The 26,034-nt window shown below is 40.8% G+C and overlaps 1 protein-coding gene across 2 annotated transcripts in view; it reads left to right on the top strand.

Annotated features, from left to right (window-relative positions):
• UHRF2 (ubiquitin like with PHD and ring finger domains 2) overlaps positions 1-26,034 on the top strand; it is a 174,599-nt gene that overhangs the window by 131,196 nt on the left and 17,369 nt on the right. For both annotated transcript variants that reach the window (XM_056521915.1, XM_056521905.1), the window contains 6 exons: positions 1,735-1,858; positions 10,346-10,453; positions 14,203-14,307; positions 14,394-14,500; positions 20,027-20,189; positions 24,054-24,191. In XM_056521915.1, the coding sequence (XP_056377890.1) occupies positions 1,735-1,858; positions 10,346-10,453; positions 14,203-14,307; positions 14,394-14,500; positions 20,027-20,189; positions 24,054-24,191 (745 nt within the window). The remainder of the gene's footprint in view (positions 1-1,734; positions 1,859-10,345; positions 10,454-14,202; positions 14,308-14,393; positions 14,501-20,026; positions 20,190-24,053; positions 24,192-26,034) is intronic.

Here is a 26,034-nt window from a genome sequence, read left to right as displayed (position 1 = left end):
TAAACCGCACGGTCAATGGTGTATAATATAGCCTATTTTTGCTAAATTTTTATAACATAAAAAGATGAATAAAAGCTATCAAAAAGTCCGATCAAAACAAAAATGGTACCGCTAAAAACTTCACGGCGCAAAAAATGAGACCTCATACCGCCCTGTACATGGAACAATAAAAAAAAGTTACAGGGGTCAGAAGAGGACAATTTTAAACGTATACATTTTCCTGCATGTAGTTATAATTTTTCCCTAAGTAATAAAAAATCAAACCTATATAAGTAGTTTATCATTTTAATTGTATGGACCTACAGAATAAAGATGTCATTTTTAATAAAAAATGGACTGCATAGAAACAGAAGCCCCCAAAACTTACAAAATAGCGTTTTTTTTCTTCCATGGTGTCGCACAATGATTTTTTTTCCTGTTTCGCCATAGATTTTCCGTTTCGCTGTAGATCATTACAAAGTACAATTGGTGGCGCAAAAATAAGCCATCATATGGATTTTTTGGTGCAAAATTGAAAGGGTTATGATTTTTAAAAGGTAAGGAGGAAAAAAACGAAAGTGCAAAAACACTATGTCCTTAAGGGGTTAAATCTCCCCCTTTTCACAAATTCCATATAAAAAAATATATAAACATAATAATAAGTATATGTGGTATCGCCGCGTGCGTAAATGTCCGAACTATAAAAATATAACATTAATTAAACCGCACGGTTGATGGCGTATATGTGAAAAAGTCCAAAATTGCATATTTTTGGTCACTTTGTATACCCTAACAAAAATTTATAAAAACCGATCAAAAAGTCCCATAAAAACTAAAATGGTACCGATAAAAACTTCAGATCATGGCGCAAATAATGAGCCCTCACACATCCCCATACACGGAAAATAAAAAAAGTTATAGGGGTCAGAAGCGGAAATTATTAGAAAAAAGTGCCCTTCGTAGAATCGGAAGCCCCCAAAAGTTATAAAACGCAGTTTTTTTTTTATTTAGCCCCACAATTTTTTTTTTCTGGTTTCAACGTAGATTTTGTGGTGAAATTATTGATGTCATTACAAACTAAAATTGGTGGCGCTAAAAAAAAACCTTCATATGGGTCTGTAGGTGGAAAATTTTAAGTGTTATGATTTTGATAGGTGAAGAGGAAAACACCAAAGTGCAGAAATGAAAAAAACCTGTGGTCCTTAAGGGGTTAAAGGATTATTACACCACTGTATTGTTTATCCTTGGAATAGGTTATAAAGAGCATAGTGTGTGCAAAAGTTTGTTTGCTAAAAGCTCCTATTTTTGCAGCTAGGGGGGATAACACATTTCACAGCCTAGTTAGCAAAATATAAAACCATTTGTAACCTCTGTTTTTAGCTTTGTTTTTGTTGAGTAAAAGGGTGCCATTTTGTAAGTGGATTTAAAAGTGGGCTCAGCAGTCTTGTATTTTTATATGAATGCCCAAGATTTATTTTAGAAGTAAATAATGATATAATACCTGGTAATGTTTAGGTGACATATGAATGAACCTCACATACGGAGTAGAATGGAAGCAAGGAAAAGCTTCAGACTGGGGAAGGAGGAGCAATGTCAAAAGCAGCTAATGCTTTGCATGGCTTACTTTTCACTGGTGAACAAATATGTTAGTGCAAAATCCTTTTTATTTATGTTTGATGGAACATAGTTAAAATAGCTTGTCTACCTGAGCCATGTTATCCTGTTTCTTTATTCCTCACTGAACAATTCTTTTAGGTATTGTCCTTCCTGCAAAAATGATGCGACCGAGGTAGTGAATGCTGGAGAAAAACTGAAGCAAAGTAAAAAGAAGGCAAAGATGCCATCAGCCAGCACAGAGAGCCAAAGAGACTGGGGCAAGGTACACTTTAACCTCATCCTCTTTACTTGACACATTTATTCACTTTTCATATTACATATTTAAAAGGATTTAACTGGTTTGGGGAAAACAAGGGCATACTTTGTAAATTCTGTTTGTTAAATTTACATATCCTGTTCTTATTTCCATATGATATACAGTATGTGAATTGCCTGTTTGTAGGCCTAAATAGTTTAATATGTTTCCCATATTTCATCTATATTATTATACTGTGTCTGATATGATCATTCATTGTAACATTAGTAACAAATGAAAGTAATTTCTTGAGGGGCAGTGGCTTGGCAGCTAAGCAGGGTGGCTGCATAGTCCTGCAGCTCCCAAGCCCAGCAACTGTAAAGCCCCCTCAACTTGCCTGACCATCATCTCATCTAGACAATGAGGGAAGACGCCCGCACGAGGAAGAAATTGAGTTTTACCTGTGCTTGGGTGAGCGATTGTTTCATGAGTGCCACTACCTCTTCTCTGGCTTTCACGACACATGAATGCTGACATATCTTTTCTCTCCGCAAATCGGGTGCATCGCCTAGCAGAAGGAGCAGTTCCCTGCTTCCTTCTGCAGCAGAATCTCTAGAAGCTGTTCTGGTGGGAGCTCCAGGCACTCGTTCTCCTACACACCCATAGAACTTTGCTCTTTCTGAGCCATCTTCACTGGCCTCCTTCAGGCCTGTTAACCAGAGACCGTGGCTATGCTTTTCAGGGGACTCAGCTGTGCTAGTGACTGCTTTCCTGCCTGTCACTGCTTCAAGTGAGGATTTTTTGATCTCTTACAAAAACCTTAATGCATATCTACAAGAATATATCCAGACTTTCTTGGTAGTCTGCTCTTTAGAGGATTAATTTATGAACAGGACCCACACAATATCTATGCCTAGACATCTCTCTGACAAGGTGCGCTGGAACAAGGTCAAGGATCCATCATTTTCACGTCAAGGGAGCTTTAATGACCCGAACCCGCAACTTGGACCTCCTTCCTCATCAATATAATATGATTTCTCTCTTTATGGATCTGTCGGCAAACTTTTTGCAACTTTTGAAAACAACTGAACCCTGTGACACTAGCGATGCGAGGAGAGAAGGTACCATACAAATGGGGTTACCCCACTGGTCTCCTGATACAGTGCAATCATGCAGTCTGTTGTTCGCATCTTGGTGGATGATTATTTAGAAGTATAATATTAATGGCCTAAATACCATCTAAAAATGGGCTTTCCTGTGGGCTCTGGTAAAGTTAATGCTGAGCTGTGATTGGCTGCTGTGGGGAAATCACTCAATTTTTTCTTCCACACAGTTTGATATATCTGGGCCATATTGTACAAAAAGATTCCTTTCGAGTCAAGGAATCTTTGTTCAGTTTACCCATATATACCAGGCACACCATAAAGCTACAGGGATCTTGATTACAGTTCGGAATTATGTTGCATTTCAACCTTTTGTATGTTTGTTTAGACCTGAGTGGCTGGTTTGTGCTATTAATAATATAAAAAAATAACAGCATCGATTTATGCCCCTAGTTGTGGTCAGATACGCCTTCTCAAAAAGGTACTAGATTTTTTTTTTAAATCTGGAATTCTTACTTTGAGAGGTACATACTTTATAGGAATAAAGTCAGAAACGAGAAAAACCAATGCGCATGAATGAAAAATGTAAAGGGGGCAATAAATGACAAAAAAAATAAGCTACTAAAACAGGAAGGCAATAAAGGAGCATTAAAAAGCTGTATGAAAAAAATATGTTAAAAAAAAAAACCAGATATAAGCAGCAAAAATAGAGACAGATTAATTTCCAAAGAGAATAAAACTAACCCTAAAATGTTCCTCAACTATTAAATGGTAAAAATTACATACTTTATCTTTTGATGAGTGGCCTCAAAATATTTTTTCCATTTGAGGGATATATACTTTTTATTTAGTATTCATTTTGGTCTTTCCTCTTTCTTGCTTCTCTACAGTGACTATTCTTTTCTACAAAAAAAAGTTTTTGACATGCCATCTCACAATCTTAGTTATATAGAATAGTTCCTCTTCTATATATATTTCATTGGATACTTGAATTACCTATGTATCATCCATGAAACTTTGTGTACTGGAACAAAGTACTTTAAATTTTTCTGTTTTTGAAAAAGTTTCTTCCAATAAATAGATGAAAACGACAACCATTTTTTGGATATTGCTTTGAGATTTCTTTAATCAAAAGTTTCAAAGTCCAAAGGTTTGCTATAAACAACCTGCTTTGTATTCTTAAGTCCATGGCTACAGCAAGTAGATTTAGATAAAGCTATTATTTCCATAGCCAGGGGATTAAATAGATTGTAATTTTGTACCCCGTTCAAAACACATGCCCACATTAATATTATATACCCAATAGCTTAATAACCAACCAGAGTTTATTTATATTAGACCTATTAAAATGGGTTAGTACAATATTTCAGTCCAGACAACATGTGTAATGTATTTAAGCCTTCTAATTTTTTAACTCCTTAAGGATGCAAGGCAATAACACCTTAGATGCCACAATCAAAGTTGATTGCAGCGGCAAAAATGTGAGGGGGGGGAAAAAAATCCTGGCAGCTCAGCAGAGCTGATTGAGACCACCGTGGTGAAAACACAGTATCCCACAACGTTCATATCGCAGGCCGTTTCTTGGCTTTCTACGAGGATTTGTACTCCTTGCTGGTCCGCTACACTCCCGAGCACCTGTCCTCATACCTAGATACTATTACATTCCCCAACTTGTCTGACTTTAGAGATGGGCTGAACTCGCCAATCTCCTTACTTGAACTTCAGGAGGCGATGGCGGGTATGGCCAGGGGTAAGGCCTCTGGGCCTGATGGTTTTCCACTAGAGGTATATTTTCATTACTCTAAAGTCTTATTGCCCATTTTGAAAGATACGACGTTAGCTGCCTTCTGAGATGGGGTTTTGCCTCCCTCATTCTATTATGCTACTATAGTCGTTATTCTCAAACCGGATAAGGACCCCCTTGACTGTTGGTCTTATAGACTCATATGGCTAATCGCACAATAAACTTCTCACTAAAGTACTAGCATGGAGGTTGAATTGTGCAATTATTTCCCTAATACACCCGGATCAAAGGGGCTTTATGCCTGGCAAATCAACTTCTGACAATATTAGGTGGGGGTGGTGCTCGTGGGTGATTTGGCCTTTGCGTCCTTAGACCTGTCCGTATGTTTTGTCCTACTGGACGGAAGTACGTGCCCTTCTGGCGACTCTGGTTGACCCAGCGCCTCCCTCTACGCCCCTGGCCTTACCATACTCGTGTTTTCTTACGCAAGTCTCTGTATGGGGCCCATGGTGTAACTCCCTCCTTGATATTAGGGCATTGACTGAGACTCAACTGCACAGACCTAAGTGTGAACGTCCTTTTTATTTACCCTGGTGTGACTCTTGCAGTATGTGACGGTTATGCGTGTTATGTTTTTTGTTTTTTTATTGCGGTGTTTGTTTTCCCTTTTAGTTTTCGATTATTTCATATTTTTCGTCTATACCCCTTCAGGATTGTTGTACCTGTACGCATGTCGATTATTGATGTACCCTGTTATCTGTGATATTTTGTGCAATTCTGACCCATCTCTTTATTTGATATATTGTACACTGTACATACTGTTGCCTTACTTCTTTTCTGATGTGTATTGCCGATGTTTTTTTACTTTTCCAAAAAACTATTTAAAAAACAAAACACAATGTCCCGATCAGCTGAGAGGACAGCGGGAGGGCCCTTACCTGCCTCCTCACCGTCTGATCGGTGCTCCTATACTCCAGACAGCCATGGCAGGCTGAAGTAATGGAGCAACAATAACACTCATAAATGCTATGCAATGGCAAAAAATGACCCCTCACACATCCTCGCATACCGAAAAATAAAAAAGATAGAAGAGGACAATTTTAAACATGCTGATTTTCATACAAACGCTTATAAAAGAAATAAAACAAAATAAAACCTATATAACCCCTTTAAAGACATGCGCCGTAAATGTATGATGCTGCTAAGAGTATTTTAGCGCACAAGGCCATACATTTACGGGGCGGTGTCCCATGATCACCGCGTCTCCAGACGCTGTGATTGGGCTGGGATGGCTGCTGGGAGTTGTAGTTATGCAACAGCTGGAGGCACATAACTACAACTCCCAGAATGCCCTTTGGCCTTCCATGCATGCTGGGAGTTGTAGTTTATGCAACAGCTAGTAGCTCACTTTTTGATGAAAGTGCCACTAGCTTTTGCATAATTACAACTCCCAGCATGCACGAACAGCCAAAGAACATGTTGGGAGTTGTACCTCTTGTTACATTCCTTGAGCGGTGTAGTTTCCAAAATGGGGTCACATTTGTGCTTTTTTTTTGTGTGTGTGTTTATGTCAGAACCGTTGCAACTATCAGCCACCCCTGTACAAATCACTAATTTAGGCCTCAAATGTACATGGTGCTCTTTCCTTCCTGAGCCCTGTTATGCACTCACAGATCACTTTGCTTCCACATATAGGGTATTTCCGTACTCGGGAGAAAGTGCGTTACTAGTTTTGGGGTTCCTTTTCTCCTTTTTACCCCTTGTGAAAATTAAATGTAGGGGGCAATACCGTGCATGTTAGTGTAAATTATTATTATTATTTTTTTTTACACTAACATGCTAGTGTAGCCCCAACTTTCTTTTTTATGAGGGGTAAAAAGAGCAAAAGCCCCTCAAAATTCATGACACAATTTCTCCTGAGTGTGGATTTACCCCACATGTGGGCGCAAAGCAATTTTTGGGCACATAACATCAGGACGGAGAGAGCATCATATACATTTGAGGCCTAAATTAGTGATTTGCACAGGGGTGGCTGATGCAGTTGCAGCGTTTCAGACATAAACAGAAAAAAAAAAAACACCCACTTGTGACCCCATTTTGAAAACTAGATCCCTCAAGGAATGTAATAAGGGATGCAGTGGGCATTTACACCCCACAGGGGTCTGAAAGATTTTTGTAACCGTGGTCCATGAAAATGAGATTTACATTTTTTATTTTCACTGTTCCAAAAATCAACACCAGTGGGGTTTAAATGCTCACTGCACCACTTGTTACATTCCTTGAGGGGTGTAGTTTCCAAAATGGGGTCACATGTGGGGGGCTGGTGGGGGACAACTGGTCTGGCATCATTGGGGGCTTTATAAACGCACATGGCCTCTGACTTCAAACCAGTCAAATTCTCTCTCCACCATGGGGGCTTCCTAAATGCAACATGCCCTCCAAAAACCATTTCAGCAAATTTCTCTCTCCAAAAGCCCAATGTCGCTCATTCCCTTCTGAGCCCTGTAGTGTATCGGCAGAGCAATTTACATCCACGTATGAGGTATTTATGTACTGCACCTGTAAAAATGAAAAAATGGGGCTACAATAACATGTTGGTAACAAAATTGAATTTCAATTTTCTCCTCCACATGGCTGCTATTCCTGTGAAACACCTAAAGAGTTAACACACTTTCTGAATATCATTTTAAATACTTTAAGGGGTGCAGTTTCTATAATGGGGTCATTTATGGTGGATTTCTTACAGAAAGGCCCCTCAAATCCACTTCAAACTTAGTGTATGTTCACACTGAGGAATTGGAGAGGAATTTCCACGAGTAATTCTGCTCGCTTTTTCCTCTCCAAATCATTCAGCAGTGAAAACCCCATAGAGCTGTGCAGAATTTCTGCCCCTCAGTTCACACTGAGGAATTTCCTCAAGCAGAATTCTGACGAGGAAGTATGTTCCGCTTGAAGGAAGAACATGTTCTTTCTTTCAGGCAGAATAAGCGTTGTTCTCCCATAGAGATCAATGTTATTATATATATTTTTTTTCAGTCAGAAGCATTTCCATGCGGAATTCGTGCGGAATTTCCGCATAAAAAAAAAGAGGAGTAAAATACATATATTACGCCCACTCTCCAACCTGTATTTCTCCGCTAATTCTGAGCGGGAAAAAAAACTGTTTTGGGGTGGAAATCTTCAGCGTGATTTCCGCCCCAATTCCTCAGTGTGAACATACCCTTAAAGTGTAGCTCCCACTATCTTTTTATTTTTTATTTTTTCTGTCCCTACCTATTGCTCATCTCTCTCTAACCCCTTCCCTGCTTTTTTTCTTTTTTTTTACTATATAAAAAATGCCTTTTTGTCTGCCTCGTAGTGTGCTCACTACCAGGCAGACTTCCCCAGCAGGCACAGCTTCACTGATGCCTGCTGGGGGGGCCGACTTCTGCCCTTAGTTCATCTACACAGGGTGTCTCCAGCTGTTTCACCACTATAACTCTCAGCTTGCCCTGGCGCTACCCAGCTTGCCCTGGTGCTACCAACTACTCCCCCCCCCCCCCCCCCCTCCCCCTCTCCATTCCCAAGACAGACATACCCAAGTGCTGCGTCCAGCAGCAGCGCCGCGTATATGCCGGGAGGTGGGTGAGGCCAGGGAGCCAATGCGCGCTCAGCGCTCGCTCCCCCCTGTCTGATTGACAGGCAGGGAGCGAGCGTAGGCTGAATGAATTAGGACCGATGTCTGGCCGGCATCGGTCCGAATTCATGCGTGACGTCACGCCAGCCTGCAGCCGGCCACAAGGAGGGAGTCCCTAGTGGCCGGTTTTCAAATGTAAAATAAACTAGTTTAATGAAGAAAAATAATAATAGATCTATATTAGAGATATGTTGTAGTACATGAGTACTACAAAATATATAAAAAAAAAAATGTTTGGTGACAGTGCCCATTTAACTGGTCTCTGAAAATTTCAGAACGTCAAACTTTGAAGCTCTCATGTCTTCAAAAAGGAAAAACATGTTATCTTTATGAGGCAAACATAATGTACACCTATATATGTGAATCAATGTATAATTATGTATCATTTATTTGGCATGTCCATTTTCCTTACAAGCAGAGAGTTTCAAAAATGTAGTTTACAAAAGTTTAGAAAAATGCTACATTTTCCAAATGTTCATGTAAAATTTGGAATTTTCCACAAAGAAATGATGCAAATATAAACAAAAATTTACCACTATCTTAAAGTAGAATATGTTACAAAAAAACATTCTCCGAATCAGAATGATAAGTAAAAGCATCTCAGAGTTATTAATGCATAAAGTGACACAGGTCATATTTGCAAAAAATGGCCTGGTGCTTAATGAGTACCTGTCTTCAAACCATATTTTCTAAACTAAATTAGATTATATTCCCTAACTTCTCCTAACACCCCTTCTGCCCTTAAAAAAAAAAAAAATTCCAAGCTTTAAAAAGCTCTGTATCATACCTTTACCCTTCCTCACATTATGTGAGCTTTCAGCGGGAGAAAGTGAGCGTTCCCCAGCAGGCACTACTTCACTGAAGCCTGCGAGAGCTGTGCCTCGCCATGCCCTGCACGCACTTCCTGAGTTTGGTCTCCTGCCAGACCAGGAGGAGACCAAACTAACTGTTTGACTTGCGGCAGGGAACAGAGTGACCTTGTGGCCATTTTTTCAATCACATTAAAAACATAAAAAGGCTGACAATTTTAACAGCAATTAAATAGCAAAGTGTCTTATAATTACATAATGAACAATATATTAAAAGTTAAGTTTGGTGACAGGTACTCTTTAAGGTCAAAATGGGCTGCGTCCTTAGGGAGATAATTTGGGTATTTTTGTAATCGTGTGAGCCTACATAATGTTTTTTTTACTCCTCTGTGCTCTCTCCTGTCTGATAGTACTCCTCTGTGCTCTCTCCTGTCTGATAGTACTCCTCTGTGCTCTCCTGTCTGATAGCACTCATCTGTGCTCTCTGTCTGATAGCACTCCTCTGTGCTCTCTCCTGTCTGATAGCACTCCTCTGCTCTCTCCTGTCTGATAGGACTCCTCTGTGCTCTCTCCTGTCTGATAGGACTCCTCTGTGCTCTCTCCTGTCTGATAGTACTCCTCTGTGCTCTCTCCTGTCTGATAGTACTCCTCTGTGCTCTCTCCTGTCTGATAGTACTCCTCACTGCTCTCTCCTGTCTGATAGTACTCCTCACTGCTCTCTCCTGTCTGATAGTACTCCTCACTGCTCTCTCCTGTCTGATAGTACACATCTGTGCTCTCTCCTGTCTGATGGTACTCCTCGGTGCTCTCTCCTGTCCTATCAGAAAAGAGAGAGCAAGAAAATAACCTTTCTAAGATATTTCATAACAAAATGTAATGTTTTGCCAAGATGTACAACTCATAAAAAGTTTTTGAATATGACAGTGCCCATTTAAATTGGCAATTTGCAGGGTTAGGTTTGATCTGCAATCTTGTCATGTTTTATGCAGTAAAATGGTCCTAACTTAAACATCATGTGGTGACCCACATAACTGGGCTTTAATACCACATGTGGCTCCCTGGCCACTGGTTGGGGACCCTTAATAAAAAGGGTATCAAGTAAACAACTAGTAGAAAATATTTATTGTAAATTTACTAAGGTAGCCAGCCTATGCTAACTCTCTTTTTTTTTTTTCTTTAAAGGGAATGGCTTGTGTTGGTCGTACTAAAGAATGTACAATTGTCCCATCAAATCATTATGGCCCAATCCCAGGCGTTCCTGTGGGTGCATTGTGGAAGTTTAGAGTTCAGGTACTTGCTTTGTGGGTTACACTATGCAGATAATAGATCGTTTAATCAATACACCTTTCAGTGCAACATTATTATGCTATCGGTCAGATGCCATGATATAAAGGGAGTCTGTTCCAAAGAGAAGCCCTGTAAACGCCATTTTGCACAGGCCAATTATTTATGTTTTATAATTCTTTATATACATTTTTCAAATTGGTACAAATATTTCCCTATGCATAGTGACAAACAACAACAGTGCAAAACGAGCATGGCAGATATGTTTAAAAAAAAAAAAAAACAGCGTTCATACAAATACTCTATGTTCACACAATGGAATTTGATAACAATGGGATTTTGCTATGCTGTGCACATAGCGTGATTTTCACAGCAGATGTTTCTGCTGCGGAAATCCAGATTCTGAAGTCTATATCTAATATACATGTCTATTCTTTCTGCGAAGTCCCCACACACATCCATTACAGTTCCATTCCGCACGGAAATCCATTACGCGCATTTTTGAGCAGTCCTAGTGTCAGCACGTTCTGCCGGTGCTCCACTGTTCGGGCAATGTCCACATTGCCCATGTGGACAATGCCTAAATCTTAAAATCTGCTGAATCTAGGTGCCAGATTTGTGATTTGCTTTCAGTGAATTTAGGAGAAATATAGGAAAATCAATATGAAGAAGCTAGTCATTTAAATAAACCAATTTGCTTCTTTCTTAGTACATACTATCATGTAGTTTCAGATGTTAGTACTATGTGAGTGTTTTTTGCAAGAAAGCAGGATCATTTTATAATGAAAAATTTACTCAAACAATTTACGCTGTATCAGAGTTCCAATAAAATGTCTGTAAAGTAAAATCTGAAATCCTGCCTGAAGCAGCCAAGGATGTAATTAAAGGAAAGTGGGATAACTTTTAGAAGATGGAGTTCATATGAATGTAGGAGAGCTTGACAGATAAATGTAAAAGTTTCTCCTATCAGCATGAGCTCTGTGGTTTCTAGTAGATCCATTAATATTAACCTCCCTGCACCAGTGGTAATAATAGTATATTACAACACCCTTTTTGCACTGTATAAAATTTACTTTAATATATTCCCAAAAAGCCCAAAGGCTGAAATGGGGATAGCTTATAACTTTCTAATACACTCTCATACCTTGTCTCAATTCTAGCTATTCACAAGTATTTGCAGGGGTTGCTGAGTGGGATTAATGTAAGGCTGCATTAATCCTGGTGAGTCAATTTGGACAGTGTCTATTTTTGTTGCTGTACTGAACCTGCAGCAGACCATGGTTTTTAGTTCAGCAACAAAAACAGATGCGGTCCAAAAATGACCTGTCCGGAGTCACTAGCTGACACCATCCGGCTCATTGAAATGAATTGGATTCGGCACAGGTACAGCAGGAATAGGGCAGCAGGCGGTTTTCAAATTCGCCTGCCGGATCAGGCAGCCATATTCTCCTAAATTGGTGGACATTTGTTGTAAAAATCATTTTGCTGTTGTTGCTTAAGAAAATAAAGTTGGCATTGCAGTAAGGTGTGTAATGTAGCACATTTACATGTGACATGTCCCAACTAATCTTTTTTTTTTTTACTTGATTCTGATTGGTGATCAATGGGAGGTAAATATCAAAGCTAATGCCTTGTTCACATCAGTATTGGAGATTATTTCAGGGAGCTCTATTTGCTAAATCTGTTTTATCCATCCATGCAGGAAATCTTTGTATAACTCTCTGTATATATCATGCCATGTTATGCCATGCCATAAAAGAACACCATGAAAACTTTTTATGGCAGATTTACTAAAACTATCTAATTCTTTACACTGTCTAAGAATGCAACAGATTTATCAAAGAGGCTCAGGCTGTTTGAAAAATGTAGTGCCTATCTATAGACCTGACTGTTCTAATTTACATATTAGTTAGTTTAATTTGCACCAGAATTTTGTGGCAAACCTTTGGAGCTATTCTGGTGCATGGTATCACACTCCAAGCACCTTTCCTTTCTCTATTACACAGTTGTCAGGGACAAGGTGGAAAAAGTGTCTAAAATGTGTTAAATTGCAAATTGCACCAGCATTCTTGCCTCATTGTGTCATTTATACACTTATTGGCAATTAAATTGAAAAGCTCTGCTTAACTGCATAAACAAAACAATAAATATTGAAAGGTTTGCTAAAAATTGATAACCCACTAGATCTAACAAGCCAATCTGTCACTTTTACCCTAAGTAACAAAAATTTAATAAATAGATAGAATATGGCTATTAATGCTAAAAAAAAAAAATCTCATGGATAGTTTGACATTAAAAAAATATATAAATTATTTCATGGAAACTAAACAAATGTCACATATCCATTAATATAATTGAAAGATAATATAAAATAGTTGAAGGATAAACTACAAGGCCCTTGTCAGCCCTCAAATATCGTGCTGTGGGGGGGGGGGGGGGGGGCGTTGTTGGGGGTCATCCACCCCACTAGCCCATCAGGGAGCATTCACATTTTCCTTTACACGCCGCTGTCAGCTTTGACGGCGATCTAAAGGGTTAATAGCCAGCCGCGGCGATCGCCGCATGCTAGCTATTAGCGGCAGCCCCCAGCTACAAAGAACAGCTGAGGGCTACAGAGTATGGAGCAGGCAGGAGTTGGGGGCTGCTCCATACAGACTGCTGAGCGCCGCCGTGCTTGTCAGTTCTGGCCCTGCTATCCGAAGCAGGGCCTAGGGCTGGAAAAATTCACCTGCCCAGCTCCCAGGACTGCATGTCCCGGGTATCGGGTGATAGGAATTCCACATCCCTGCATAGGTTACCAATTCTAGCTTCATCCACTTTTGCAAGATTACAAGAATCAGTTTGTCATACAAACAATGAATGATCTGCAGCTAATAAGCGGTACCGCAACTAATAACCGCATACTTTTTGGTGTGAACTACCGCAGTCCAGAAAAAAATTATGCATTTACTGCGAGTAGCAGTATTTGCATAATCGTGGTAACGTGCAGCATTTGCAACAAAATTGCATGCAATAATTAGCTAAGGTACTGCTAATTAGCCACATTGTGTGAACACAGTATAAAGAAACCTTTATTAAATCAATTAAGGTTGTTTATTTTTGGAACACCTGTCCCAAGGATGCAACATAGAACAATATGTTTATGCCAGATTTTGCCAGTTGAAAAAAAAAAGCTAATTTTATGTTACCCTTGCCACTTAAAAAAAAAAAAAATAGTGTAAAAACGAGCAGAGCCTCCACAGCCCAGCAGCAACTAGCTTGGGGCTAGCGTAGATTTCTCTAGGCGGTGCACAGGCAGTAACTGCAGTGGAATTTATTATCTGCTGAATCCAAAGTCAGCAAGAGTTAAGTAAAGACTGCTGTATAAAATTCTGGGCTTAGTATGCCTCCCCTTTTGTATTTAGCATTTTCCCCTGAATCTAGAAACGTGAAGCATGGGCTTGTGAATTTTGGTGGACAAAGCTTAAATATGGTGGTTTTTGCAGTATAGACATGTAATTTTGCAAACCAGATTTATATGTATGGGACAGTTACAGAAGTTTCTGCAGTGTACTGAATGTGACTATAAAATGAATCCATTATGTATTCTTTGGTACAACAGAATTGTATCCTTAATACATGATAAATCTCACACACAGCAGTAGAGGCCCCCGTACAGGACCCCCGTGAACAAACATTCTCTGCAGGATAGGGGATAAATGTATTAGCACTGGACTTCTTCTTTATAAAGCTTCTGCTTTTGCTTGTACTTTTAGGTCAGTGAAGCAGGAGTGCATCGCCCGCATGTCGGTGGAATTCATGGGCGCAGCAATGATGGTGCATACTCTCTGGTACTAGCTGGTGGATTTGAGGATGAAGTGGTGCGTGTTTCACATTTCTGAATTGTCTTGAATTATTATTGGCCTTCCAAATCTTCTTCAGCAAAATAATGCTTTCTTAATTTAAGGACCGAGGGGATGAGTTTACTTACACAGGAAGTGGTGGGAGAGATCTTTCTGGCAACAAAAGGATTGGAGAGCACTCGTTTGATCAGACGTTGACTCATATGAACAGGTAATATTTATACGCTTAAATATCAATTCATGTGTTATTTAGTTCCAATTATTCCATAGCTCCCTCAGTGCAAAGGTGTCCATAGCCTTTACATATAGTAACTGTTTATATTGCCCTATTGTTGATTTGTTTCTTATATGCAAAATCAAGCAACTTTCTACATAAACTTCATGAGAAATGTCATATAATTTAGCTGCTACTCAGTCTTCTGACAGACTTTCTGTGCTTCAAATAACAGCAGAAGGGGGGTTATAAACCAACTCAGCAGAGGGGGAAAGCTCGAAAGAAAGGATAGAACAGTCTGCTGAAGAGAATTATATAGACGGTGTATAGCGAGATTGTGTAGCTTATACAGCACATTGTAGAAACTGTACAAGCATAAGTAAGCAACATTTTTTGAAGATATATGGAGAAAATGTGTTTTTGCATTATAATTTGTACAAAGAAAAAAAAGAAAAAATGCTTTTCAGAGGTGTCCATAGCCTTTAAGCTATTGTTTTAACTTACTATATGGCGTATTTACACAACTGTATTTTTTCCATGTGCCCTGTGAACCTCCAAACTAGAATTCTATTTTATAGCAACACTGTTTTCTAAATGATATGGATAAAATGTGTAGTGTTTACCATACTTTCCTTGTGAAGCTTTTATTATTTCATAGCAGCACAAGAGTGAATGATGTCCACTTACAGTACAGTATAATACTGACAGATCATCTTATTTAATATTGCTAGATTCTTTAAAGCCTGTAATCGTGGAGCATGCAGCCTTGACGGAGAATGTAATGGTTTGTTATTCTTTACTAGTTGTTCACCTGGGTTAATCATTTTAACGTTATACAGTGAAATCTCCCTTAGTGAACACCTCCCAATAGAGGACAGTTTTTAATTCCCTAGCAGAGTCCCATAGGACTTAATGTATTTGCACCCTCCGAATAGGGTACATTGCCAATAGCGGTCGTGGACACACCCAAAAGGGGACAATAGGGGACAAAACACTCCCAATAGGGGACATAATACACCGAATAGGGGACAAAACACACCCAACAGGGGACAACCAGGCTCATGTTCTGCCCTACCTTGTACACAGGGCTGCCCCATGCCAAATCATCCGCCCCATGCCAAATCATCCGCCCCATGCCAAATCATCCGCCCCATGCCAAATCATCCGCCCCATGCCAAATCATCCGCCCCATGCCAAATCATCCGCCCCATGCCAAATCATCCGCCCCATGCCAAATCATCCGCCCCATGCCAAATCATCCGCCCCATGCCAAATCATCCGCCCCATGCCAAATCATCCGCCCCATGCCAAATCATCCGCCCCATGCCAAATCATCCGCCCCATGCCAAATCATCCGCCCCATGCCAAATCATCCGCCCCATGCCAAATCATCCGCCCCATGCCAAATCATCCGCCCCATGCCAAATCATCCGCCCCATGCCAAATCATCCCCCTCCATGCCAAATCATCCCCCTCCATGCCAAATCATCCCCCTCCATGCCAAATCATCCCCCTCCATGCCAAATCATCCCCCTCCATGCCAAATCATCCCCCTCCATGCCAAATCATTCTCCCCCATGCCAAATTATCCCCCCCCCCATGCCAAATCATTCCTCCAGTCCCTCATCCCCCTGTTCTTTTTACTTCTTACCTGGCAGTGATGAGTGACGCTCCTCTGCGCTTCACTCAGTGAGGACAATGACGGCCGTGGGCAGCGGCGGCTGTCCGAAGTGATGAGTGACGCTCCTCTGCGCCTCACTTACTTAGGGCAGTGGCAGCTGACGGAAATGACGAGTGACGTATGGAGGGTCACTCGTCACTGCTGGCAGCCGCCGTTGCCCTCATTGAGTGAAGCACAGAGGAGCGTCACTCGTCACTGCCTGCTGGCCAGGCAAGAAGTAAGAAGAACAGGGGATGAGGGAATAAGGGAAAGATTTGGCATTGCGGGGAAATGATTTGGCATGAATGATTTGGCATTACTTTTCCTAATTGATTATATTGTTGAGATTTTTTTTAAAGCCTTATTACAGTGCAAAATTATTTATATTTAGCTTTTTATCATGTTATGTAGGTAATTACCCTCTAGAGTGAGTACAGAACAGTATTCCATAATTTAGAAAGATGTTTAAGCCTTTTTTCCCAATAGGGGACATATCCCAATTGTGGACACTTTTTCATTCCCTGTGAGTGTCCGCTATTGGGACATTCTACTGTATCATTTTACTATGGGATTATTCATTTCTTTGTATGTTATAACAAGAGGTGATCATTTTTTCTGTGTGTATTTTTTGTTTGCTGTGCAATAGTTTCACTTTACAAAATTCAGAGAGGAATTAAAATGAGAAAAATGCTGTGTTTTTGAGGTAAGTTTACAAAGGATGCTAGCACCGGGTGTTTATGGCATGGGCTCACCACCATTCTTGGTTAAGGGTCAACATTATCAAATTGCACTTGTTAAAAAGGTAGCCATAATTTTTCTTTGTCTTACTGTCATTTAATTAAACTTTTGATATGTCACACAGACATGTTGCATGTGTAATGTTTTGATCAGTCTGGGTATCAGTGCTGAGACCCTCTACAATCATAAATATAGCTAGGTAAAGTGCCTGGCAGCACACTTCACTCTCCAGGTCAGTACGCAAACCAGCTGATTGCAGGAGTCTGGCTCCATAATACTCTATGGAACCCATCTCCTGCACTGATTGCAGAGTTGTGAAGCGTTCTGCCATGCGCTTCACCCGCTTATATCTAATGATCAGAGGGGGTATTTACACTGGGATCCTGAACAATCTAAACTTTATTTTATATGAAATAACCTTTATTAAGCATCATAGGGGTACATAAAGAAAAAGGAAAAGGAAACATCAGATGTAGAATTCCAAAAGAGGAAGCAGGAACAGTTAATTGAGTAATACAACCAAAGCATAAGACAAATAAAGCCAAGCAATATGCTCAAATGGGAATGCATAATTATAAAAAAAAATACAGCTATCTGCAATGTCACAGTAAAGTTACGATACTCTAGGGACAAGAGAAAATCTGTCCATGGTTGCCAGTGAGCATAGTGTGTCTCAGGAACAGAGCGAGCCACTGCCATATATTCCTCTATGCTATGAATAAAGAGGATCTCTCGGGACCAGTCTGTAATCCTAGGAGACACCACAGACTCTACAAACCGCAGCGAGAAATAAAGCCCCAGTTTTAAGTCTCTCACTCGTCCAGGTAGCATAGTGAGAATAATTTCTTTGGGAGCAGGTGAGAGCCTATGGCCGTTAATCTAAGAAATAAAGTCCAAGACTTTAGAGCCCAAGTCTTGCAAACTTCAACCAAATATGTAATAGAATACCAGTCTAAACTCTTGACATGTTAGCACACATTTATATTCATCTCAAATAATTTAAGCAAGACATGAGCTAGATAGCAACTCATATGTATATATACACTTTTATAACTAAAGTATTGCAGCATTCTGAAACTCTGCTTCACTGCCTCATGGTATGTTAGATTGGACAAGAAAAAAACAGCAAGCAGATTTCCCACTGTTGATTTGGCTTGCCTAATGTAGCAGAGTTGCCATGTAGCCATAGACTTAATGCTATTTGGTTAACTAAATCAAGCCCCTGACGCCCCTGTTTACTATCTGCATAATCTTTCCTCCGATGTGAGGCTTGTAGTGAATCAGAATCGATATGTCCAATGTACTATTAGCATGATAATCATTTCATTGTTACTTGTACAGATGGCCAACAATGGAATAGATTTGTGCATACCATTGTAGGCATTTGGCAGATTATCTACATCTATCCAAATGCTAGGGAATAATATGTATGATCACAGGGGTCCCGCCGCTGGGGACCCCCGCGATCTTGGTGCAGCCCCCGGCATTCTGACTCGGAGACGGGGACTTGAAGCCATGGCCACGCCCCTACTGATGTCACGCCATGCCCCCTCCATTCATGTATATGGGAGGGGGCGTGATGGTCATCATGCCCCCTTCCATAGACATGAATGGAGGGGGTGTGGCGTGACTTCACTAGGGGTGTGGCTGTGACGTCACGTCCCTGTCTCGGAGGCAGTACCCAGCACAGAATACCGGGGGCTGCACTGAGATCACGGGGGTTCCCAGGGGCGGGACCCCTGTGATCTTACATCTTATCCCCTACCCTTTGGATAGGGGATAAGATGTATAAAGCCGGAAAACCCCTTTAATCACACTAAGGGGCATAATTAAAACTTGCTTAGTTTTGCTTAGTCTAGACAGTTTAAGATTGCAACAGATTTTTAACAGTGACTGATTGAAAATCAGGCGCATCTTATACTGTGTGCTCAGTCTAGACCACCTTGGAGGTGGTATAGTTGAAGCGATACTGTGATTAGTTGTAAAATGTCCAAAAATGTTCCAGCTGGTGTAGTAATTAGCGTTTAAACCATTCTGCACATTAATATGCATGTTTTTTTTTTATGTAAAATACCTTATTTTCTCTATAGGGCTTGCTTACTCTCCCTGTAGTTTTGCTGGAGACTGGGGGTGTTCCTTTAGGAGCCGGACAACTTGCTCCTTTCTCCCCCCCCCCCCCCCCCCCCCTCACTGTTTATCACATGGGCTGTACTGGAGCATACCATGCCCATAGTATAGGATGCTAGTCCACAAGAAATCCACTCATTCTGTGCTTATAGAAAACAAGTGTGCATATAATAAATTAATTGATGTAGTACCTTCTAGTGGTCATTGTTTCTGGAGATCTCTCTTCCTCTGTAAATGCTGTAGATTTCTGGCCCCTGTCTCCACCTCTCACATGGTTCAACTGCCACTGCTGAGTTCAGGAAGGCCTGAAGTGAGCAGAGCAGGGAGATAACCTTCATCTTACTGAAAAAATTGTAGGTGTGGCATATAAAAAGTATTTTTATTTAAAGGACATCTGCAGCGATAACATATCCCCTATCCACAGGGGGGATAAGTGTTTGATCGCGGGGCGTCCGACCGCTGGGACCCCCGCGATCTCCTGCACGGGGCCATGGCTCTCCCGTGCAGAAGGCGTGCTGGCCGCTGCATGATGCTGCGGCCAACACGCCTCCTCCATGTAGTTTTATGGGAGAGGCGGGGAGGCAGTGTTTGTACCTCCCCGCCTCTCCCATAGAGCTGTATGGGGAGGGGGTGTACCGCATTAGCTGCTCTCACAGAGCAGCAATGTCGGGGCCCGTTTGGGAGATCGCAGGGGGTCCCAGCAGTCGGCCACCCGTGATCAAATACTTATCCCCTATCCTGTGGATAGGTGATAAGTTGTTTTGGCTGCAGATGTCCTTTAATATTTTTTTATGTAGGCTATAACATTATATCATAAACTATAGTTTTGTGGAATTAAAAAAGGGTTCTTATTTCAAGACATAGTTTCCCTAGTTTTAGGGCATATTTTAACCCTTTTACAGGTTACTTGTTACTATAGTGTTAACAGGTTGTGTTAAGTTGTTTAGAATGTAGTGAAGTTTTTAACAATGTGCTTTTTTGCTTGTATATTCCTATAGGGCATTGGCCCTAAACTGTGATGCAGCCCTGAATGATAAAGATGGAGCAGAGTCTAAAAACTGGAGAGCTGGAAAGCCGGTCCGAGTTGTTCGGAGCTCGAAAGGTCGTAGAATCAGCAAATATGCCCCTGAAGATGGCAATAGATACGATGGCATTTACAAGGTCTTCCACCTCAGGGAAATAACTGCCTTACTCGAGCTGATTGCTGGGACAGCTGTAAAAGTGTTATCCATCAGGAGGGGGTGTTTTTGGAAGAATGTCTATTCCACTTTGTTAGAAAAAAAAAGGGGGGGGGGGGAACCTCTACTTAACTTCAGCACTCCAGCAGTAGAATGGGCATTCTTCTGAATAATACCCCTACCTGCCAGATAACCCCTTCAATGTAAAAAAAATTTAAATTGGGGAAGAATAATAAAATATATACACACAGTATCTCAAGAGAGTACACCCCTCACATAGAGTAGTGAATGCACAGCCTGTATAACAGTGTTTATTGTTGCTGTGCCCTCCAAATAACTCAACACACAGCCATTAATGTCTAAACCTTGGCAAAAAAAAGTGAGTGAAAATGTCCAAATTGGGCCAAATAAGCCATTTTCCCTTTCCGGTGTCATGTGACTCGTTAGTGCTACGAGGTCTTAGGAGGGGCATTATTGCAACATAACTACCCCAAACACTACCTCAAGGACGACTACTACCTTGCTAAAGAAGCTGAGGGTAAATACACTGCTCAAAAAAATAAAGCGAACACTAAGATAACACATCCTAGATCTGAATGAATGAACTAATCGTCTTTACATAGTTTAATATGCTGACCACAAAATCACACAAAAATTATCAATGTTAATCAAATTTATCAACCCATGGAGGTCTGGATATGGAGTCACAATCAAAATCAAAGTGGAATACCACACTACAGGCTGATCCAACTTTGATGTAATGTCCTTAAAACAAGTCAAAATGAGGCTCAGTAGTGTGTGTGGCCTCCATATGCCCGTATGACCTCCCTACAACGCCTGGGCATGCTCCTGATGAGGTGGCAGATGGTCTCCTTAGGGATATTCTCCCAGACCTGGACTAAAGCGTCCGCCAACTCCTGGACAGTCTGTTGGTGGATGGAGCGAGACATGATGTCCCTGATGTACTCAATATGATTCAGGTCTGGGGAACGGGCGGGCCAGTCCATAGCATCAATGCCTTCCTCTTGTAGGAACTGCTGACACACTCCAGCCACATGAGGCCTAGCATTGTCTTGCATTAGGAGGAACCCAGGGCCAACCGCACCAGCATATGGTCTCACATGGGGTCTGAGGATCTCGGTACCTAATGGCAGTCAGGCTACCTCTGGCAAGCACATGGAGGGCTGTGCGACCCCCCAAAGAAGTGCCACCCCACACCATTACTGACCCACCACCAAACCGGTTATGCTGGAGGATGTTCTCCACGGCATCTCCAGACTGTCACATCTGTCATGTGCTCAGTGTGAACCTGCTTTCATCTATGAAGAGCACAAGGGCGCCAGTGACGAATTTGCCAATCTTGGTGTTCTCTGGCAAAGGCCAAACGTCCTACGCGGTGTTTGGCTGTAAGCACAACCCTCACCAGGGGATGTCGGGCCCTCATACCACCCTCATGGAGACTGTTTCTGACCGTTTGAGTGGACACATGCACATTTGTGGCCTGCTGGAGGTCATTTTGCAGGGCTCTGGCAGTGCTCCTCCTTGCACAAAGGTGAAGGTAGCGGAACTGCTGCTGGGTTGTTGCCCTCCTTTGGCTTCCTCCATGTCTCCTGATGAACTGGCCTGTCTCCTAGTAGTGCCTCCATGCTCTGGACACTACACTGACAGACACAGCAAACCTTCTTGCCACAGCTTGCATTGATGTGCCATCCTGGATGAGCTGCACTACCTGAGCCACTTGTGTGTGTTGTAGACTCTGTCTCATGCTACCACTAAAGTGAAAGCCACCAGCATTCAGAAGTCAGCCAGGAAGCATAGGAACTGAGGTCACCAGCTGCAGAACCACTCCTTTATTGGGGGTGTCTTGCTAATTGCCTAGAATTCCCACCTGTTGTCTGTCCCATTTGCACAGCAGCATGTGAAATTGATTGTCAATCAGTGTTGCTTCCTGAGTGGACAGTGTGATTTCACAGAAGTGTGAGTGACTTGGAGTTACATAGTGTTGTTTAAGTGTTCCCTTTATTTTTTTGAGCAGTGTATGATAGGCTGGCCAAGCATGTCTCCAGCTTGCTGGGGAAGCACAGGGGCCTTACCTGTGCCTCCAGGTCTTCCATGGATCAACAATTGTTAAAGCATCAAGTGCTGATAGCATAGATCAATATAATTCATTAGCATTGCATTGATCTATGTAAGCATTCTAGGGCTTATAATAGGCCCCTAGGTGGGCCAAAAAAGTGTAAAAAAAAAAGTTATTTAAAAATATATATACCCCCACCCCTTTTAATAAAAATTTGCATACCCCCTATTTACCATTTTTCATATAAAACACAAAAATAAAAATTATTTGGTATGAACATGCAGTTGTCTGAACTGTTAAATTAAGGTCAATGGTGTTGAATTTTTATTTATTTTTTATAAAAAGTGATTGAAAAGCCATATTAAAAAAATTGTACAATTAAAAGCTTCAGCTCATGGTGCCAAAAATAAACCCAAAGGCTAAGTTTCCACTTGGTTTTTTTCTGGCAGTTTTTGGAATACTGCCACAGCATTTTTTGAGCCAAAGCCAGAAGTGTATTCAAAAGGAATAGGACATATAAAGGAAGGACTTACACTTCTCCTCCCTTATGGATCCACTTCTGACTTTGGCTCAAAAACTGCAGTGGCAGAAATCTAAAAACTGCCAGAAAAAAAAACAAGTGGAAACTTAGCCAACACAGCTCTGATGGTGGAAAAATAACAAATGAATTCAGAACACAGCAATGAATAGATTTTTTTTTTTTCAAGTTTTTCATTTTTTTTTTTACTATAAAAAGAAACACAAATTATGCAAGTATGGTATCCTTGGAATCGTACTGACCCATAGAATAAAGTAAGCATGTCCGTTTTGCTGTATTGTGAACTCTGAAAAAACGATTTCCTCACAAAGTGCACAATTCTATATACTGTATATATATATTTTTTTTCAATTTTTCCCTACATATAAATTTTTCTTACGGCTTCTTAATACATTATATGATAAAATTAAGTGTGCCAATGAAAAGTACAATTTGTCACACACAAAACAAGCCCTAATAAATAAAAAAAAAGTAATGTGTCCACAAATCGTAATTCGAGGGGTCGTGAATGGGATAAAGTAGTGCTGGAAAATAATGGTAGCAACACAAAGTTGGACAAAACTACTTGGGGTGTACTCACTTATGTGTGTATGTTTTTGTGTGTATATATATATATATATTTATTGACTACACCACCATTTTTCTCCCTACAGTTATGTGTAATAATGTGTGATGACTCAGGGAAAAAGTTTTGAACACATTTATTTAATACTTTGTATAAAAAAACTTTGTTGGTATTGACAGCTTCAAGATGCCTACTCTATGGAGAAACAAGTCACATGCATTATTCTGATGTGATTTTGGCTCATTTATCCACACAGACAGTCTTCAAATCTTATAGGTTCTGGAGGCCTTTCCATAGATTTTCTTTGGGATTTAAGTCAGGTGATTGACTAGGCCATTCTAGCAGCTTTATTTTCTTTCTTTGTGTGTTTGGGATCATTGTCTTGCTGAAATGTCCACCCTTAGGAGGGGACGTACCATCGACCTCACTGAGATCGACACTACGCGGCAATGTCAGGGCCCGTTTGGGAGATCGTGGGGGGGTCCCAGCAAAAATGGTGTTGTGTTCAATGTTTATTTTATATGCTTTCTATTGAGATATATATATATATATATATATATATATATATATATATATATATATATATATACTTATGTAATAATACTTCATTAAAATGTAAATACCAGGAAACTAAATTAGCACTGTTGAATGTTTCTTTTATACTTAGGTGGTAAAATACTGGCCTGAAATAGGCAAGTGTGGGTTTCTGGTGTGGCGCTATCTCTTACGGAGGGATGATATGGAACCTGCTCCTTGGACAGCAGAGGGCATAGAACGTTCAAAGAAGCTTGGACTAACTTTGCAGGTGAGACATACAGTGTAGGTGCATAATACACTTTTTGGAGTTCTTTATTGATAATACAGATAATCTGTGGTGCTGGACAGGTGTGCTTGTTACACATTTCAAAAATATGCCCATTAACCCCTTGTCACTGCATGATGTAAATGTTTGTCTTGGATTACCATGCATAAAGGCCCCAACACGTACACCTATGTCATGAAGACTTGAGGGCACAAAAGCTGTCAATGCGGTCAACAACAGAGCTGATGAGTTACCACGACCATGAGTTTCCAGGTTACACAAATGTATTTGCCTTTTGGCCATGTCACAAGCTAGAGAATGAGGACATGGCAATTCACAATGCTCAAGTACAAAGTATAGCTTTTACAAAAAGTGCACAGACTAAAAAATTAAGTATAAGGCTGAATTCACATTTGCTATGGAGGCCCCCTTTAGAGTCTCTGTCACAGTATCCTTTCAAAAGTAATAAACAGAAACCAGCAGAGACATTTCAAAAGTTTTGATCGGTCTTGTGTGAGTGGTCAGATCCTGACCAATCAGTAGAACATGCCAGGAAAAGTGCATGCTGAGCACATTCTTTTCCAGCTCTGTATCAGGTGGCCTTTATGGTCTTATAATGTAGGTCTATGGGACTGTCCTGTTCGCATAGACACAGAGACCCGGGAGAGAAGCGTGCAGCATACTTCTCTCCCCGTTCGTTCTAGCAATCGATCAAGGTCTGAATGCATCCAAATTACTGGACAGTTCTGCAACAGTCCCCAAATAGAGCCTCTGAAGCAGATACAATCCCCACCTTGGTTTGTCGTATGTCTCTCTTTCTTTTAAGTATTTATAATTTTAGAAACAAAAAAAGCTAGAAAAAACATCACATAAAACTCCAGGGAGCTCCACAAGAGTGTCCAATTTACACAGGACGTAAGTCCAAAAAAATCACATAGAAATATACAGTGTTACAGGCAATACATTAGTAGAACAAGTGTGTCCATATGGAAAATGAAGCTATCAGCAGGAAATGGGCCTAAGACAAAGCCCCTGGAGCAGAACAGCCCAACAGCAGACAACGACGCAACCACAACCACAAACACACCATGCATGCATACACCCCAGAAGACCCTCCTACTCTCCGTTGATATGCTATAAGCCCTCCCATTTACTGAGGAGAACCCACACTCTCCGAAGGGACCACTGACTCCCCTAAAAGCAACCAGGGCATCTATATCTTATAACACTTCTTGGGGTACTTACAACTAATGTATAAGGTTCTATATAACTGGACATACTTATTGACCAGATTAAACCAGCGGGGCATAGGAGGAGGGGAAGTAACCTTCCAGGCCATAATCACAACCTTACAGACACAGAACGAAAGGAATCGGATGAGAATATGGTATGTGCTCTCTTTCTGTAGAACAACGAAGGGGAGAGCCAAGCAAACTGAGGTCTAAAAATGTTTTTGCTTAAAAAAAAAATTAGAAAGTGACTCTGGATGATAGAAAAAAAGAAACAATTCTTACCTGACCAGATCCCCCACAGCTACCGTTCCTGGTCTTCAACGATTACCACTGCTTTCTTGTTCCATTGACTTGTAGACACTGTCAGAATGTTGGAGATCAGGGCAGGTGAGTATCATTTCTTTTTTTTATAACACTCTGAGTCACTTTCTATTTTTTTCTGGGGGTTGGAATACCTTTTCTAATTCCTCTGTTAGTTCCCAAGTCAATTTTTTGTTAGTTCTTTCCCCCTCTGCTTCTGAAAGTTATAATTCCTTTTATTTTTCCATTCATGGAGGCCTGTTTTTTTGCAGAACCAATTGGACTTTGCAACGTCATCCTTAATTTTAGGATAA

This window comes from Hyla sarda, chromosome 1 (assembly GCF_029499605.1).
Source record: "Hyla sarda isolate aHylSar1 chromosome 1, aHylSar1.hap1, whole genome shotgun sequence".
NCBI classification, from domain to species: domain Eukaryota; kingdom Metazoa; phylum Chordata; class Amphibia; order Anura; family Hylidae; genus Hyla; species Hyla sarda.
This window is presented reverse-complemented; position numbering and strand designations above follow the sequence as displayed.